The sequence below is a fragment of the Canis lupus genome, chromosome 5, assembly GCF_003254725.2.
Source record: "Canis lupus dingo isolate Sandy chromosome 5, ASM325472v2, whole genome shotgun sequence".
Lineage (NCBI taxonomy): Eukaryota > Metazoa > Chordata > Mammalia > Carnivora > Canidae > Canis > Canis lupus.
The window spans coordinates 12,551,079-12,569,050 of NC_064247.1; the positions used below are offsets into that span (position 1 = coordinate 12,551,079).

The 17,972-nt window shown below is 47.3% G+C and overlaps 1 protein-coding gene across 1 annotated transcript in view; it reads right to left on the bottom strand.

Moving 5' to 3' along the window:
* Positions 1-17,972, bottom strand: part of SORL1 (sortilin related receptor 1) — a 157,086-nt gene that overhangs the window by 38,096 nt on the left and 101,018 nt on the right. The window contains exons 24-30 of the mRNA XM_025465194.3: positions 15,655-15,777; positions 12,981-13,100; positions 6,903-7,028; positions 3,672-3,779; positions 1,857-1,988; positions 839-970; positions 98-232 (exon numbers count right to left, since the gene is read on the bottom strand). Coding sequence (XP_025320979.3) covers positions 98-232; positions 839-970; positions 1,857-1,988; positions 3,672-3,779; positions 6,903-7,028; positions 12,981-13,100; positions 15,655-15,777 — 876 coding nt within the window. The remainder of the gene's footprint in view (positions 1-97; positions 233-838; positions 971-1,856; positions 1,989-3,671; positions 3,780-6,902; positions 7,029-12,980; positions 13,101-15,654; positions 15,778-17,972) is intronic.

The following is a 17,972-nucleotide window of genomic DNA, read 5'->3' on the forward strand; positions in this document are numbered from 1 at the left end:
CCAGCACTGAGGAGATAAGATTCTATGCTGTGCAGAAAGGCGGCAGTGTGTCTGCTGTGTCCTGCCTACGGGCTGAAGGCTGACCCAGGACCCTCACCTCCGCAGTCCTTCTCATCAGACCAGTCCCCGCAGTCGTTCTCCCCGTCACATTTCCACCTGTTGGGGATGCAGTGGCCATTCTCACAGCGGAACTGGAAGTAGCGGGAGCAGTTCGGGGCTTCTGTGGGGTTTTCTGGGGAGGTTAAGCACACACACCATCAATTAGTTGCCCAGTACCCGTGTGAACACAAATGCTAAAAAGATAGACACGACCTTCTCAATGCCCATGTCCCCGGGGGGCAGCTTGCACAACCCTACCCGGTACAGGTGGGGCAGCTTCTTGGACCCGAGCCCTTCTTCCTGGATCCCAACTCATGCTTCTCTGAGCCACCCTTCTAGACCTTACAAATAATACCCAACTTTTTGACACTTTACCAAAGGAATGACATAACTATCGGTGACAGCCCCATGATGACAGGACTCTATAAAGTTGTGGCATCTATAATAAGCACATTTGGGGAACACCCTCCAAAATATTCACCATCATTCATCTACCATATTCCTTAGGCATAATGTGAACTTCCCAACTGGGAAAAGAAAAGGAACGGGAATAAACATCCCCCAACACCTCCTGGGGGCAGGCTGCCACTTTGAAGACTCAATTCCTTACAGGGGAACCAGTGGTGGGGCAGGAGAAGGCACAGCCTGCATGGCAGTGAGCTGAGAACGGCCTCCTTAACCACAGGCGTCACTGGGACCCGGAGATTAGGGACGAGAGGCTGAAGGTCCAGCATCTTACCACAGTTGGCTTCATCGGAGTAGTCACCACAGTCATCCATGCCGTCGCACTTCCAAATCAGGCTGATGCACACTCCGTTCTGGCACTGGAAACTGAACTCATCACAAACCTTGTGGAACTCGGGGTCTTCCGCTAGATAAGGAACAAGCATCCCTAAGTTCCAGGCTGCTGCCATCCTGCAGGGCTCAAGGTAGGACGCAAGGGGAAAGAACCTCCACCAAGAGACAGGCCAGCTACAGGGCTCCAGGATGGCAAAAGCCACTTGAAGGCCTAACCCCCAGTAGCTCAGAAGGTGACTGTATTTGGAAACAGGGTCTTTAAAGAGGTGATTAAGTTACAGTGAGGTCACAAGGGACCCTAATCTGATAGGAGTAGGGTCCTTCTGAGAAAAGGAAAGCAGGACACAGACAGGCGTAGAGGGGAGACCACGTGAGGGCTGAGGCATACGGCAGCCTTCAGCAAGCTCAGGAGGGGGGCTGCAGAAGAACCAATCCGACCGACATCTCAACCTCAAACTGGAGCCCCCGGAACTATGAGAAATACACGTCTGCTGTTTCGGCCACCCAGGCTGTGGTCTTTGGTGATGGTGGCCCGAGCAGACTAGAAGGAGTAGCCACCGCTGGTAGGGCCTGTTTTAGGAGTAGATCTACGCAGTGAACAAAACAGAAGCCCTGCTCTCATGAGGCCCACATTACAGCAAGGAGAGACAGGCAGTCAAATAATGAAATAAATATACGGCATGCCAAGTGGTGACTAGTGCAACGAAGACCACCGGGGCCAGGCAAGGGTGCTACAGGGTGACAGGTGCACAGGGATGGCCCGTGGGAGAAGGGTCCCTCCACGCCTTCCCCTCATACACACACCAACCACCAAAAAGCAAACCTTTGGAAGCAACAGAGAGTAAGCCTTTCTCAGAAAGGGCCAGATTGGACACTCGAGTGAGACCCGTGAACCACAGTGGCCCAACCCTCCACGGCATCTCCAGGGATTCGGTCCCCTCCCCGTCCGCCCCACTCACAGCAGCCTGCAAACGTCGCATCCTCATCGGAGCCGTCATGGCACTGGACGATCCCGTCACACACCATGGAGTGGAACAGGCATTGCTGGCGGTTCTTGCACACAAAGTCCATGAAGCGCGTGCAGAGGGGCTCTGAAAGGGGTCCAGGGCAGGGAGAGGGCCGTGAACGCTCGGGACCGGCACCAGCCCTGAGCAGAGGCTCCCTGAAACCTCAGGAAACCGTAGTAAGAGCCCCCATTTCTTGAGCACTTGCTGTGTGCCGAGCCCTGAGCTAAAGCACACACAGGCACATCACTGAACTCTCTAGACGACGCCAGGAGAGATTTTATTGTCCTGTTCCCAAAATGAGAACAGAGGGGGTGGCAACATTAATATTTTGCCAAGAGTACACAGCTACTGAGGGTAGAGCCAGACCTGTCTGACATCCATGCTCATGATCTTCATCACAGGCTACTTCTTCCACAAAAGGACCAGTATTAGGGACTGAATTGTACCCCTAAAAACTCATACGTTAAAGCCCTAACCCCCAGTGTGACTGCGTTTGGAGGCAGGTCCTTTAAAGAGGTGATTAAGGTAAAACGAGGTCATGGAGGTGGGGCCCTGATCCCACAGGTGCAGAGTCCTTATAAGAAGGGACACCAGGGATGCAGGACACAGAAAAAAGCAAGAAGACGGCCTGTGGACTCGAGCTGTAACATCAGCCTGCCCCTGGGTTTCCAGCCTGCTGGCCTACCCTGCAGATTTTGGACTTGCCGCCTTCGTAAGTACATGAGCTGATTCCTGAAAATAAAGCTCTCTCTGTGGATACACACATCCTATCGGTTCTGCTTCTCTGGAGGACAGTGGCTGATACAACCAGAGAGCAAATTCTCAAGGTTTTGTCAGCTGTATAGTTTCTATCACGACTACTCCTCTCTGCCACTGTTGGGTGAGAACAGCCTGAGACAACACGTAAACAAGTCGTAGTGACTGTGTTTAAAGAAAACTTCAGGAGTGCCTGAGTGGCTCGGTCAGCAAAGCTCCTGCCTTTGGCTTAGGTTGTGATCTCAGGGTCCTGGGATCGAGTCCCGCATAGGGCTCCCTGCTCAGCGGGGAGTCTGCTTCGCCCTTTCCTGATGCCCCTCCCCACAGCTTGTGCACATGCGCACACACTCTCTCTCTCAAATAAATAAAATCTTTAAAAAAAAAAAAATAAAGAAAACTCCATTCAACAGAACATGTTATGTGTGGGGGCTGGCTTTTCCCCACAGCCCAGCCTGCCAATCCCTGCACAACTACATCTGTTCTCAACCTGGACTGTGCATCAGAATCACCTGGAGCAATTTTTTAAAAATCCCAATGCCCAGGCCACACTCCATACAAATTACATCAGAATCTGGGGGTGGGAGGGAGTCGGGGAGCCAAGCAAAGTACATTCACAGATGAGCACCACTGGCCCAAGACAACCTCTAGGAGTCTAAAGGAAACTGGGATAAGAGAGTCACCTGGCCGACGAAAATGTGACTTGAGTAATCACCAGCAACATGAATAAAACCCATCAAGTAGGAGAAATAAGTATTCAGTTCAAAACACTGGGTCTACACCTAGAGCGAGAGCAACCAACAGCAGCGTTCACCAAGCAACGACCTATTTATTCCAGGATCACCCCAACACTGCTCCCCTTCCCACTCCTCTCCACCCAAATCAGGGCACCCTGAAACCAGCCTCCCAGAGTCCGGCATAAACTCGGTTAAAAACTAACCCCCAGCAGATCCTGAGGAGGTGCAAGGGTTCAGTCCAATATTTGTGCTTCCCCGGGGCAGGGAGAGGACTCACCGCAGTGCTGTTCATCCGCGCCATCGGAGCAATCCCGCAGACCGTCACAGTGCTTGCTGGATGGGATGCAGGTGCCATTCGGGCAGCGGAATCCATTGCACTTCTTCTCTGAAATGCAATTTGATAAAGGAAGAGAGTGATAAGAGGAAAGAAGCAGGTGCTCACACGCGTTGTTGTGCGGGTTTAAATGGGCAAACCCCTAAGGAGACTGGGTGATTGGTAACCGCGGTCACAGTAACCAATGCATGCACACCTTGACCCAGCGATGCCATGGCAAACACGTGATCTACCCACACAAGTGAGAAATGACGTTAGTACCAGGCTGTTCATTGCAATGCTCTTTGTAATGCACGGACAACCACCTACTTGTCTGTCAGTAGGGGACTCTGTAATACCTCGTTATACCCTAAAACACGAGACTGCTACAAAGGCACTGAAGAGGCACTCTGCAAAAATGTGTCCCAGATACACAGTTGTGTGGAAAAAACAAGGTACAAAACAACACGCATGGCATTCTACTTGTGTAAAAGAGAACAAGAATACACAGTACATTTAAATTTGCAGATATGCACAAAAATATCCTAAAAGGGCATACAATCATAATTTCCCATGTGGACACGGTAGGGATTTGGCAGATGGGGAGAAAAATGTTTACCATACACCTCTTGATGCTTTCTTCCATCTTGAACCATGAAAACGTGTTACCTACTCAAAAAACTGAGTACCTATTTTTAAGAAAAGCTTCAGTGAGTGGAAAAAAGGAGGACATGAATCCTGATTATAATCCTGGTCTTTTAAAGCTCTCCTAAATCACCATCTTAATTCTTCAGGAATTCTAAACTAAAGCCCTTTCAGAGAAAGTCCATTCTAGCAATGTTAAGAATCTTAGATTTTGTGCTTAGTAGAGAATTCTTAGCACAAGGTAACCCTTTCTCCTGAACACAGAGCTACTGCCCGACGTTAGGGCTTAAAAGTAAGTTCTAGCAGGTAAGTCAGGGCCACTGCAAACCCAACGCTTAGGAGACCAGTTCCAGGGGGTTCAGGAGCAAGGCAAGAAAGTGTGTTTTAATCCTCTAATAAATCATCATGCCTAGGAAATTATTCTAAGGAATCAAACAGAACCACTAAGTGAGTCCATGAGTCGGGAAATACTTAATGTCACTAAGTGTAAGAGGTATTTTTAAAAAGTATAAAATTAAAATTATACAAGACAGACTCCTATCCAATAAATTAGTGAAAACAGCTAAAAAGGTAAAATGTAAGTTCAAGAGAGACGTGGGGAAACAGATACTATGTTACTGATGGAAATGCTTCGGGTATCATCACTCGGAAACGCAACATGCAAACACTTAAGGAGAATCATTAAAATCCATCAGAACCTCTGACCCAGCAATTCCATACTAAGGGACATATCCTAGGAAGTATCTTCAAGAAAAAATAAGCCTTCATTTCCAAAATAAAAATGGATAATTTTACTGCGAATAGTGTAAAACTGAAAACACTCAAATGCCTGACCGGGAAGCAACTAAGTATACTATGAGAAATATCAAGTGAATATGCATCTGCCATGAAAATGTGGGCTACAGAAAAATACAGATATAGGCAAAGACCTCTGCTTAGTACTGTGACATGAGAGAAATGGAGTTTACAACATGCAGACGATGACTACGGTCCCATGAAGATCTGGAAGGTATGGTGCAAAGTAACAGGAAAAAAAAAAAAATATATATATATATATGTCTCTGGCCCTGGTTATAGGCACAGAGCTCTTAAGCCCTTGTAATTCCCTAGGTAACAGGAATGTCTTGTGTTCTAATGGGCAACTCTGGGTGGGCTCCTGCATAGCTTTAGGATGGGGGCTGGTCACCAGAAAAACCATGCCATGATTAGAGCCTTGGTTTGAACTCCACCCCTAATCCTCTAGGGAGGGGTGAGGGGGGGAGCTAGCTTAACGATTCATACTATGCGATAAAGCCTCTCTAGAAATCCCAAAAAGTATGGGGCTCAGAGAGCTTCCAGGTGGCTGAACACAGAGATGCTGGGAGAGCAGGAGGTCTGGACAGGGCTTGGAAGCCCCACAACCCTTCCCTCTACCTTGCCCTATGCTTTCTCTTCCATCTGGATGTTCATTCTCTCTCTCCTTTATCACACATCCTTTTCTAACAAGCTAGGAAATGTGATTCCCTGAGTTCTGTGAGACAGTCTAGTAAACCACTGAAGCCAAGGAAGAGGAGACGGATTTATAGGTTGTCAGTGAGAAGTACAGGTGACAACTTGAGGCTTGTGGCATCTGAAGTGGGGGGCAGTGTTGGGGACCGTGCCCTTAACCTGTGAAATCTGATGCTATTCCAAGGAAGACAGTGTAAGGAACGAGTTAACTGCAGGACACCCAGCTGGTACTGAAGACTGCTTGGTGTGGAAAACACGCATGGGGTGGCCAAGAAGTGTGGAAGTACACTGTGCGCAGAATGCTGAGAGCAGAGGAGAAACACAGGGTTTTTTTTTCCTACCCACGCTATAAAAAAAGGATATGGATAGAGAACCTTAAAGATATTTGGTATAGGGGCACCTGGGTGGCTCAGTGGTTGGGCCTTTGGCTCAGGTGGTGATCCCAGGGTCCAGGGACCGAGTCCTGCACCGGGCTCCCCACAGGGAGCCTGCTTCTCCTTTGCCAATGTTTCTGCCTCACCCTCTGTGTCTCTCAGGAATAAATAAAATCTTTAAAAAAAAGATATTTGGTATAAAAACGAATTTTCTACATTGTGTTCGTGGGACAGCTATTTTGTGAAGGTAGCTGATGACCTCAGAGTTCTTTCTGAAATCAAGGTGGTAACCACTTTCCCAAAGGACCATAACACAGAACTCTTAGTCATAAAGTACGCTATTTATACCGAAACTGCTGGCTAATTTCTGGTGGAACACTGCTCATTTCTGTATTTGGTGACTGTATTTAGCACTCTGGGTGGGTGAACTGGTTTCCATTTCTTTGCTGCAAAGTTTATGGAAAACCAATGAGGCAAAACAGCTTGCCTGCCAACGAGGATAACAAAACACACCCCTATACATCCTATGGCCATGCCATCTAAAACCCGGGAAGGCCTGTCTGGTGGTCGGCCTAGGCGCCAGGGCACAGCAGAGCAGTATTCCAACGCCCGGCCCAATCTGTCCCCTCTTCTCCTGACCAGCAGACACTGGGGCCGCTCCACGTGGAGACCAAAGCAGAGCATTTACCGCAGTTCACTGGGTCCTCGTCAGAACCATCCTGGCAATCCATGTCACCATCACACGCCCACCGCTGGGGGATACAGTGCCCGTTGTGACACTGGAAGTTGGAGACCTCGCAGGTGTGATAGATGGCTGCCAGCAAGAGAGAAGAGAGACAATGTCAGTGCCACCTTCACCTCCGCTCCCCCACCAACCACCAAGGAGCTGACCGAAGGGAGACTGTGCTGGGTAATAAGGTGTGGACCAGAGAGCCTGAGCTCCTCCCTGGCCAGGAGCCAGGCACCTGGGCTTGCGCTCCTAGTGGAGCAATCACTTGACTCTGTGAGTCTGTAAAGCTACACAAGTATAGATGTACATGTTAAAAAGAAATAATTTACTTTTCACAACCACCTATGACGTGAGGATTATTTCCCACATCCCCTAAGTAACAGCCTTAGGGGGATTAAGATACTCGCTCACATTCACAAAGATAAGTAATAGCACCAGCATTCTCCAAGTCCAAAGCCTGTATGGCTTCTGCTCTGTCTTGCTACTTTATCTTCTCACATGAACCCACTCACTCATCCAGATTCTGTGGGACAAGGAGAAGTGGTGTGTGCTCTGCAGACAGCTCTAGACCCGATGTAGCCACTCTTTGGGGGGCCTCCACTTCATCATCTATATTGATATGTAAAGACCCTTGTAAGCTCTGAAAGGCTGTGATTTTATAATTCTCAACAAACTACCCCATTTCAAATGTGCAAAGCCTCAGATCCAGAGAGCACAGAAGATTTACTCAAACTCAAAACAGAAAGGTGCCAGCACCTCCTAGACTTGTCTAACTTTCCCAATAGTCAGGAGTGACATCTATCAGCCAACGACGTGTGATGTCCACTACAACCATTAAAAGAAAAAGACACAAGTGAAACAGAGCTGTTGTTATAAACCAGCAGCCTTGTTTGCATATGTGGGCTGAGGCCAGTTGTAAGTCCTTTAGAAACGTGTTGAAACACTGGTCAAAGACTAGTTTGAATGCAGAGTATCTGCCTCAAACCCAACCAGCACTACTAACCACCTCTCCATTAGCTTTCCCTTTCCTCTGCTAAAACAGAAAGCTGTTTGTGTCTGTACACTGCTGAGTGAAAGCCAGGGCTGGCCTTGTTTACCACTGACATAAAACAAGAGAGTTAGATGGGCTCTCTGTTAAACTGTGTCGACAAGGATGTCTTTGCAACACATGGAGCAGAACAAACAAAAGTGGGTTATTGAGGGCATACTATAGTTACTTATTCAATCAAGATGGTTGGCAACTGCTACTCAAGGATTGGGAAAATTGGCTTCCAATGCCCTCTAGAATTTCTACTGAATTTGGGGCTATTTTGTGCAGCAGTCTGAAGTACAAAGAACCTGATATTTCAAACCACTTTGAAACAAGTGGTGGTCCATTATCTGTTGTCTTATCTCACTGACTACCAAGGCTATGTGCATAGCATAGAAACGGGTCTACATGAAGTTTTAATATTATATAACCTCTGGCTCTCAGACTCCATTGAACATCTTTTTAAAATATAAGATGCCTGGGTGGCTCAGCGATTGAGCATCTGCCCTCAGCTCAGGGCGTGATCTCAGGGTCCTAGGATCGAGTCCCGCATCAGGCTCCCCGCAGGGAGCCTGCTTCTCCCTCTGCCTGTGTCTCTGCCTCTCTCTCTGTGTCTTCCATGAATAAATAAAATCTTAAAAAGAGATTAAAATACACTCATCTCCGAGAAGAGGAATACATATAGGCTGCACGTTACATGAGCTTTTGCAGCAGTAACAGCCATCGCCTGGAATACGATGGTTTGATGGTTTGATCAAACCACACGTTTGATCTGATGGTTTTACAAGTCTGACAGCCCTTGCAAATACTCCTCCGCAAAGCTTTGCTCCCTTTCATGAGATACACTGTTCCCTAAGCTCACTGCCATGCTGATCTACTTATTATTCAGCTTATGCGGTTCACTTTTAATTGAAAACAATTTCAGAGTGCTAATGGAGTTTCCAAATGACCATTCTGGGAGGCATGTCTGAGATCTCCAAAATCTATCACAGAAGCTGAGCTCAGAAAGACTAATCAGTTTGCACAATTTCATTTAAGTGGCCAGGTATGAATGGAATTCTTAACACATTTTCTTTTTCTGAATTTTCCAATCTTCTGAGTAACTTATTAGCTCTCTGACACTGAGTGTCTGGTTAAGTAATACATGTTCAATTATTTTACCTTTTTCACTTAATTATAAGGATGGAAGATACTGATTTTAATACAGACTAAAGAATGGGGGGGAGGGGAATAAGAATCCTTTGCACAGCAGGATGGGCAAATGGGGTAAATGACCATGAAATTAGAGGATCGGAGTTTCTAATGGAAACCTATCCTACTTATCCTACACCCCACTCTCTGACTTGGACTGATGCTCCTTGACTCAGCAAGACCCTCTGATCAGGAATACCTGATCAAAAGCATTAACCAAAATGCTGGGGCAGAAGGGATGGATGAATTCATATGGTAGGAATTACAGAGCACTGGACTATTAGGAAGCGAGTGAGAGGGAAAAATGCGACTATCAATAAAACTTGAATGATTAATGACACAGAAATAATAACATAAAGCGTAAAGAAAGAGCATTGATGGACATCTGGGCTCTTTCTATCGGTGAATGGATAAAGATGTCTTATACACATATATACTCAGACATCAAAATAATGAACTCTTGCCATTTGCAATAACATGGATAGAACTAGAGGACGTTATGCTAAATGAAACAAGTCAATTAGAGAAAGACAATTATCATATGATCTCACTCATCTGTGGAATTTAAGAAACAAAACAGTATCATAAGGGAAGAGAGGAAAAAATAAAACAAGATGAAATCTGAGAGGGAGGCAAACCATAAGAGACTCTTAATCATAGGAAACACACTGAGGGTCGCTGGAGGGAAGGGGATTGGGGGATGGGGTAACTGGGTGATGGGCATTAAGGAGGGCACATGATGTAATGAGCACTGGGTGTTATATAGCACTGATGAATCACTGAACTCTACCTCTGAAACCAATAATACAGTATATGTTAATTAACTAAAATTAAATAAAAGTTTTTTTTTTTTTTTAAAGAAAAGGCACTGAAAAGCAAAAGCCAGACTTGGAACAAGCACAAGATAGAAATTCTAGATATAAAAAAATACAGCCGTGGAAATAAACATAGCTCAGCGGATGTGAGAAACAGCCAGTTAGATTCAGCTGAAAAGAGAATTGTTGAACCAGAAGAGAAGACTGAGGAAGTAACTCAGATTCTAGTACGGAGTCATAAAGAGACTGCAAATCCTAAAACAGAAGCATGAACAACAGAAGGACACAGCCCCATAGATCGCTGACAGTAACTATTGAAGACAAAACCAGAAATACTAGCAAAGAGAACTGAAAACATCATGGCTGTAATTCCCCAGAATTGATGAAAAATAAATCCTCAGCCTCTGGAAGGAAAACAAGACTCAAGAGTGGGATGAATAAAAATAATTTCACCTAGGGAGGTGTAACTATATAACAACAAACAAAAACCTACAGATACCCAGAGAGAAAGGATGTCTGATGATACTCTGAACAGCTCACCTGACAGGAGAATTCAAATCAACACAGAAGAGGCCAGAAGGAAATAGAATAATCCCACTGAAATACTTAACGGAATATTATTACAAACCGAGAAATCCAGATCCATCATGAATTCAGGATTGAGAGTGACATAAAGACATGTTTGTGTAAATAAAACCTTCAAAGAGTTGACCACTCATGGACTCCTGCTGCAAGAAACAGAGAAAGATGCTCGTGGAAAGGAGACATTGGGCACAAGAAGCAAAGGTGAGTGGTTCCTGAAATATAACAATGATTAACATTAGGAATTTTTTAAATGTACCATGAAAATACTAAGCACGTGTGGAGTCTGTTCTGAAATCCCTGCGAGTCTAGGAGGGCGGAGAGCCGCTGTGCGAAGACACATGGGGTGTCTAAGCGTAACCCCAGAAAGAGCAGAAATCAAATGTTTACGGTCAAATTGACGCAGGGAGGTGGGGAGAGGGGAATAAAGAAAATTAAGTCCCATGAAAGACAAAAAGCAGGGAGGAGAAGCCCAAAGACTGTGCCCACAAGCTGAGGCCAAGAGGAAGTCCACCGACCCCGACTGATTGTGGCTTGGCAGACAACTTTGTGTATTAGGTCAGGAAACGGAGGGACACGCCACGCATCCTAATGAGCTCACGGCTGACTGCCAACTATCTTGAGATGACAAGGAAAGAGAATCATCTTTAGTAGGTTTGGAAGAACAGTCCCTGGAACAAGGGAGCAGGTGAGGTGTAAGCACTTTACATGTTCCCCAGACAGCCTTGCCAAAAAACAAAACAAAACAACAACAACAACAACAACAAAAACCCAGGAGTCTCAGATGAACCCACCCATAGAAATGAGTTGTTAATTCATCCCAGAGGAGCAGCACATGCTGCTGAAACACAAACTTGACTCATGTGATTGTGCTAACAAGATGTTCAATCATTTTGCAATTTACAAACTGAAATGCCCAAGTGCGCCCCTTTAATTTATTAACCAATTATCCACCCAAGCCCACGGTTTCCAAACAGCATCGTGGCTCCTGGGCTGATAGCAGTTCCTCTGTGGACACTGTTTTTTTTTTCCTCCCTCTACAGGCCATGCTTGTCTTTGGAGAGAAGCCTTCTCCTGTGTCCTTCCAAGGCACTGAGGTTCCACCAGAAAGGACAAGGGGCAAGTTTCGGGTAAGTTTATAAGGGCAGAGAATCTGGTAACATCGTGGATTATCCTGTGTGATTATATGGCATTTGAGGAGAGCCATCTACTCCTCAGGGTCACCTGAGGTCACTTCGAAACTAAAATGAACGCAGAGAAGCCGTTGTGTAAATTGCCCAATCGACAGAAGCTCCCTGAACACATCCTCTCCTACCAGGCGCTGGGCAATGGGAAAATACAAAGGTCATTTCTGCCCTTCAGGAACTAGATCTAAACTAAAAACCTAACAGTTACTTAGATTTAGGTTCGGGATAGGAGAGTGTAGCCTTCTTTTTATTTGCTTCCGCAAATCAGTAGGCATTGCTCTGAGTTCCCGGTGCTGGGCACTGTAGGAACGGGTGGGTACATGGATGGGGTGAGAAGGATTAAGACAGGGGACTTGGAAGGCCCGCCCCAAGATTAATGATCCGCACCACGTGAATGACAAGTTCATGCAATACCAATGAATTGCAACACAAAGCCCAGAAGCAGATCTGCCCCTACCACAAAATGTTTACATGAAATAACCTTCGCCCCATCACTGGATTTAAGATAGAACTGAGTGATCATTTGGAGAGGGTGCAGAGAAAATGTACTTCTCAGGTAGTGGGATCAGTTTTTATTCCTCCACGGTTTCCCCAAATCCTTGCTCTCCCCATTCCAGCATACTGTAAAATGGGTCTCATTCATTCACTCCTTCATTTATTCCTTCATAGAAGTAATGTGATGAACACGAGTGAACATTATTCTCATCACCCATGAGAATAATGACATTACCTCCACCTCATACCACCACGTCTTCCTCTCCTATTCTCACGCTGTTTCCAACATTCTTTTTCATGTGATGTGACCCCAAATGGGTATAAGCACCGTTCAGGTTTTCACTGTTTGGGGAACTCTCTGATGCTCCCTTCAAAACCATGAGTTAGTTCAGCGCTGCTCAATGTGTAGTCCCCAGACCAGGGGCCAGTCTATAAACTGGGGTGACTGGTCCTGAAGAAATAAGCTTGAGCCAGATTGCAAAATCGACCATATCGCTCAGGGACACTTGTTTAGGTAATGCTTTTTTGCACAGCAAGACCTTCTCAATGAAGAAAGCAGGGTGTCCATTTTCCTTTTAGCGCAAGCTCAGCAGAGTCCAGCTCTCTGAGAAGCACGCAACTAGCTGATGCCTAAGGTCCATTTCTTAGAGTCTAGAGCCTACGATCGTGGAAGGTTGCAGAGCTAACCAGCACACACACAGACAGGTGCTGTCAACGGAGAGCACGGAACACTGACCAGTACAGTTGGCTTCATCGGACCAGTCCCTGCAGTCATTGTCTCCATCACACACCCAGGAGGAGCGGATGCACATGCCAGAGCTGCAGCTGTATTCGTCACTCCGACACTGGTGCATTTCTGCAGGGGAGATCACAAACACAGAGCAGTGAGGACAAACGCTGACTCAGAGATCCATCTCGGATGGAGCTCAGGCATCAGCACTCCTGAGGGCTAGAGTAGCACCCATTACCCAAATTATCACTGATTATCCAGGTACAGTATGGACTTAGCTGGGGAATGCCAGCTAACCAAGGATGGACTCTAGGTGTGCTGGGATACTGACACTTTCACATTCTATTTTTAAAGATTTTATTTATTTATTTATTTATTTATTTATTTATTTATTTATTTATTTATTTTAGAGAGAGAGAGAAAGAGAGAGAAACAGTTCACACATGCATAAGCAGGGAGAAGAAAAATCTCAAGCCAACTCTACATTGAACGTTGAGCGTGATGCAAGGCTTGATCCCAGGACCCCGAGATCATGACCTGAGCTGAAATCAACAGTCAGACACTTAACCAAATGAGCCATCCAGGCACCCCTGACACCCTGACATCCTTGCCCCTGGTCACCCCTAGGCCCAGAAGAGCTTTATCCATTTACCTTGGGGCACTTGACAAATATTATCTATGCTTGTTACAATGAGAAGGTTAGGAGGCAATGCTCTAATTACCCAGAAAGTAGAATCCTAAGAATTCTCAAGAAACAGAAGCATTCTAGAGATGGAGTCCGTGGTTCAGAAAAGGGGATAATGAGAACTCTGAGCAAGCTAACTAGTACGAGATGCTCAGATCGGAGATGATGAGATTAGTGCTGAGCTCCCAACATAGAAAAAACCGGGGACCTTCCATGGGCAGAGCTCCAGGGACGTCGGCTGATGGGCTGTCTCTAGAAGGGTGGGGTCCTGAGGCAAGGGAACCCGTGCAGCCTGACCAAGACTTGCAAGCAGGCTACCCCGGCGACCTCTTTTACAGACCCTGGGAATGTCATTTAAAACAGAGCTTTCAATGGGAATTTTAAAGAATCTAGGGAAACAAGGGGAGCCAAGCCTGGGGCCCAGGGTGGCTGCCTGAGGTGTGTCATTCAGGAGACAAGTTGGTGGTGAAGCTAGAGATTCAGATATTTATGAGGAAACAGTCTGGAGACTTATGAAGAGGACCCAGCCCTGCAGCTATCAGGGACTGGGACTGTGGCAAGGATTCAGGAGACACTAACAGGCCATAAGCGGGGAACCCAACATGTGCCCAACAGGTGAGCAAGATGACGTCACTGGAGTCTTCTTCCTACTAAGCTGTGCCCTTCAACCCTGTGCAGACGCTAAAGGAAAGGATGGACAGCACTGAACCCAAAAGACTGCTTTTCGGAATTTCCTATTTTTACCAAGATGAGGGAAAATGATGTGACCCCCTCCCCCACACACACACACCAGATTCCTCCGAGAGCCAGCCTAGGAGCATTTCCCTGGCTCCCCTTGTGTAAGCCCCTGGGGTCAGCTGCTGGTGAAAAAGCAGGCCCTGTCTGTAAGCACATGCGAGGCTAGACTGGACCTGCCCCGTGGGTGGCTAGCGAGAGCCACCAACTCTTCACACTGTCTGGGCCAGCGTCTGGCCTCTGTTCTCACTTCCCCTTTGGTCAGGATCCCTCCAGTCTGGTGCACTCCATGTACCACATAACATTTCTTCCTTGGAAGGTCAGCAACGCTGAGTTTGGTACCAGAGCCATTCACAGAGACAGGCCGCCCGAACCAGGCAGGGCTGGGCTGTGCAGCGAGGCTGGGAAACACGGCTCTGGGTCCTATCCTGACACAAACTAACAGTGTCACCTTGAAGAAGTCTTCTCAGTCATTTAGTCAGAAATTAAAAAGGACAGAACCAGAGAGCCTGTATCACTCTTGGCAATTCCAATGCACTATTTTCCTAAATGTAAAAATTTCCATTCAGAAAACAGATGTTCGAACAACATTTGTACCATCTGCTGGCTTCCAACAGAGTTTACTGAATTAGATTGGTTTTAAAAAAAAAAAAAAAGCCGTTCACAAAGGTAGAGATCTAGTCTCATAGTCTCATGGTCGCCCAGATGTGTGGGCCAATTCTGTTCCATATATAGCTTTTAATAACCACCTAAATTCAGTTACAAATCTTCCTTACTATCACACTCATGCTTACGGCATCCCTGCATGGGAAAGCAGGGTCCGTGATCTTTCGAATGAATCATTCCTACCAAGGAGGCAGAGATGGTCATATGGCTGGATATCAGAAACCCCGATGGGGGCGCCCGGGGGGTTCAGTCAGTTAAGCGTCTGATCCTTGGTTTCAGCTCAGGTCATGCATGATCTCAGTCCTGGGATGGAGCCCAGCTTTGGGCTCTGTGCTCAGTGAGGAGCCTTCCTGGGATTCTTGAGTGCTCTCTCCCTCTGACCTTCCCTCTCTACTCCAGCCTCCCTCCCCTGCACCCCACATGTGCGTTCTCTCTCAAAAAAAAAAAAAAAAAAAAGAAAAAGAAAAAGAAAAAAGAAAGAAAGAAAACCCTGAGATGCTTTCAGAAATCCTCCGTCTGCAACCCACGGCAGCTCAGTGAGTAAAGGCGCTGCCCTGCTCAGGAATGGGGTCCCTGGACATCACGTCCCCTTACCACAGTGACTTTCATCGCTGTTGTCTCCACAGTCATCCTCCAGGTCACATTTGTAGGAGAGAGGGATGCAGGTCCCAGACTCCTGGCAGCGGAACTGAGTGTCCAGATCACAAATGGTAGTAGCTAAAACGGGAGAGACCATATACTCATGAGGAACAATTAATCCCCCCGCCTTACCCTAAATACAAACATCCCCATGGAGAAGGAACTAAAACAGAGTAGCAGCAGATTTTAATTGCAGCAACAGAGACAAAAAAAAAATATACAAATCACATGAGAACCTGACATTTACAACCAAGGGCAAGAAGAGCCTATCTTTCCGTGGACGGCTTCCAGATGGGCACTGGGCTGGGAGGGTGACATACTGCCGTCCAGCTGGAAGAGATGGGCTGGATCACCTCCTACGACATCCCCCCAACCCCCCAGGCCTGAAGGTGTCTTTCTAAGTACTCGGCAGAGACACCTTCATTTAGACAAGGATGATTAAGAAGCCCAATCTTACAGGAGAAGCAGGCACCTCCCCGTATCGATGACACAAGGAGTGTCAGGGAAGAATTTTATAGCAGGCACGTGGGTCTTGTCATCAGGTAGGACTGGGTTCCAGATCCTGGCTCTGCCTCTGCCTCGAGCAATTAACTTTAACCTCCTTGAGCCCATTTCCTACATGGCAGGAGGAGGATAAGGTAACGTGGCCAAGTGCTGTGATGACACAGACTAGATACAGATCGCAAGTCTCTAAGTTACATAACCTAACTGATCCGTGCCTCCGTTTGCTTTACTGTAAAACAGAGATAATATAGCACCTACCCTGAGGCAGTATTATGAAAGGAAATAAGCAAACTGGTTTGGGACCAGAGCCCGTTGGGTAGGCTGCAAAGCAGAACAGGCTTCAAACAAATGTCACATCTCTTCCTTGTCCTTCCTCTGCCCTCCTGCACCAGGATGGGTACAGAAGTAGATTCTTCTCCCTCTTCTAAATAAAATTATCTGGGAGTGAGCACAGTCCCTAGAGCCCAGCAAGAGACCCTCCAGGCAAGGCTTTGGGAAGGAAGGCTGTGCTCAGGAGCCGCTGACACAGCAGGTATGATGTGACACAAGAGGATCCTGGGGTGGCGAGGGGGGGGGGGTGGCGTGCCGGGAAATGAAAAGCCAAGGACAACACTACAGTTAGACATCCCAGTGGCATTTATTTGAGGCTCCGTTTCTTCACTGTAATCGAGCTCATGGTGGGAGGCAGAGGATGAAGGCAAAAATGACAAGGCTGCAGGGCATTCACGTCAAAACCCGGAGAGCCTGACAACTACCCAGCACAGGAGTCTGTGCAAGGGAGGGAGATGTGCTGACAACAGCCCTCCCTGGCTCCCTGGTCACCACTGCCCACCCCACCCCCCATCTTCCCCAGCAGCTGATGGGATGCTGTGCTGAACTTCCCAGACAGCAGTGGCCAGCCACAGCCTGGGCCTCTCTGCCCATGGACGAGGAGCCTCCACCATCAGGATAAACACGGCTCTCCTCCTCCTCCTCCTCCTCCTCCTCCTCCTCCTCCTCCTCCTCCTCCTCCTCCTCGATAAGGGAACCGCTGGCACAGGCACAGAGAAGCACCACCCTCCAGGTTCCCAGGCTCCACATTTTAACACCCCCGCACCCCTCCTCATCGCCTCTCCTGGGCCAAGTGGAATGAATGGAGACAGAGCAGAGCAGGGCAGCAAGCAAGTCTCACGGTCCTGGGAAGGTCAAGCCCAGCCGAAGCTGACACCAAACCACGAGGCGGTCAGAGCCAGCAGCAAACTTGACCCTGTGAGGCTGGTGCGGAGCTTGGGGGCTGAAGCAGTGGGAGTGGGAGGGATGGAGGGAGGTCCCTCTCTCAGGACACTCAACCAATACAAGATCCCAGCTTGTCATCTAGTGGAAACCAAAGCCCAGGGTGGAATCCCCATCTATCGAACCCAAGGTCATCTAGTTTAGATCTCTGCTTCCACTGAGCCTAATCATGTCTGGGCAATCTTCGTGCAATGTGTTAATTCTAAGAAGCATCTCCTCCCTGCACCCCCCCCCCATATGTAATAAAGTCCTTCCCAGGCTCGGTTCCAATGTTGTTAATATTTTTTTTAAGGAGCTTTGGCTCTTCGCCCACAAATACCACCCCTTCCTGAGACTCTGGTAGGCAGAGAAGGTGTTATCACTGTCCTTTTCACAGAAAAGAAAAAAACAAAAACAAAAAACGCACAGACAGCCTAATGCTTTCCCCAGATCGGCCATTCAGTGAGCTCTTCTCCCTGGGTGTGAATGGCATCCACTGAAACCAAGGAAAAATGACT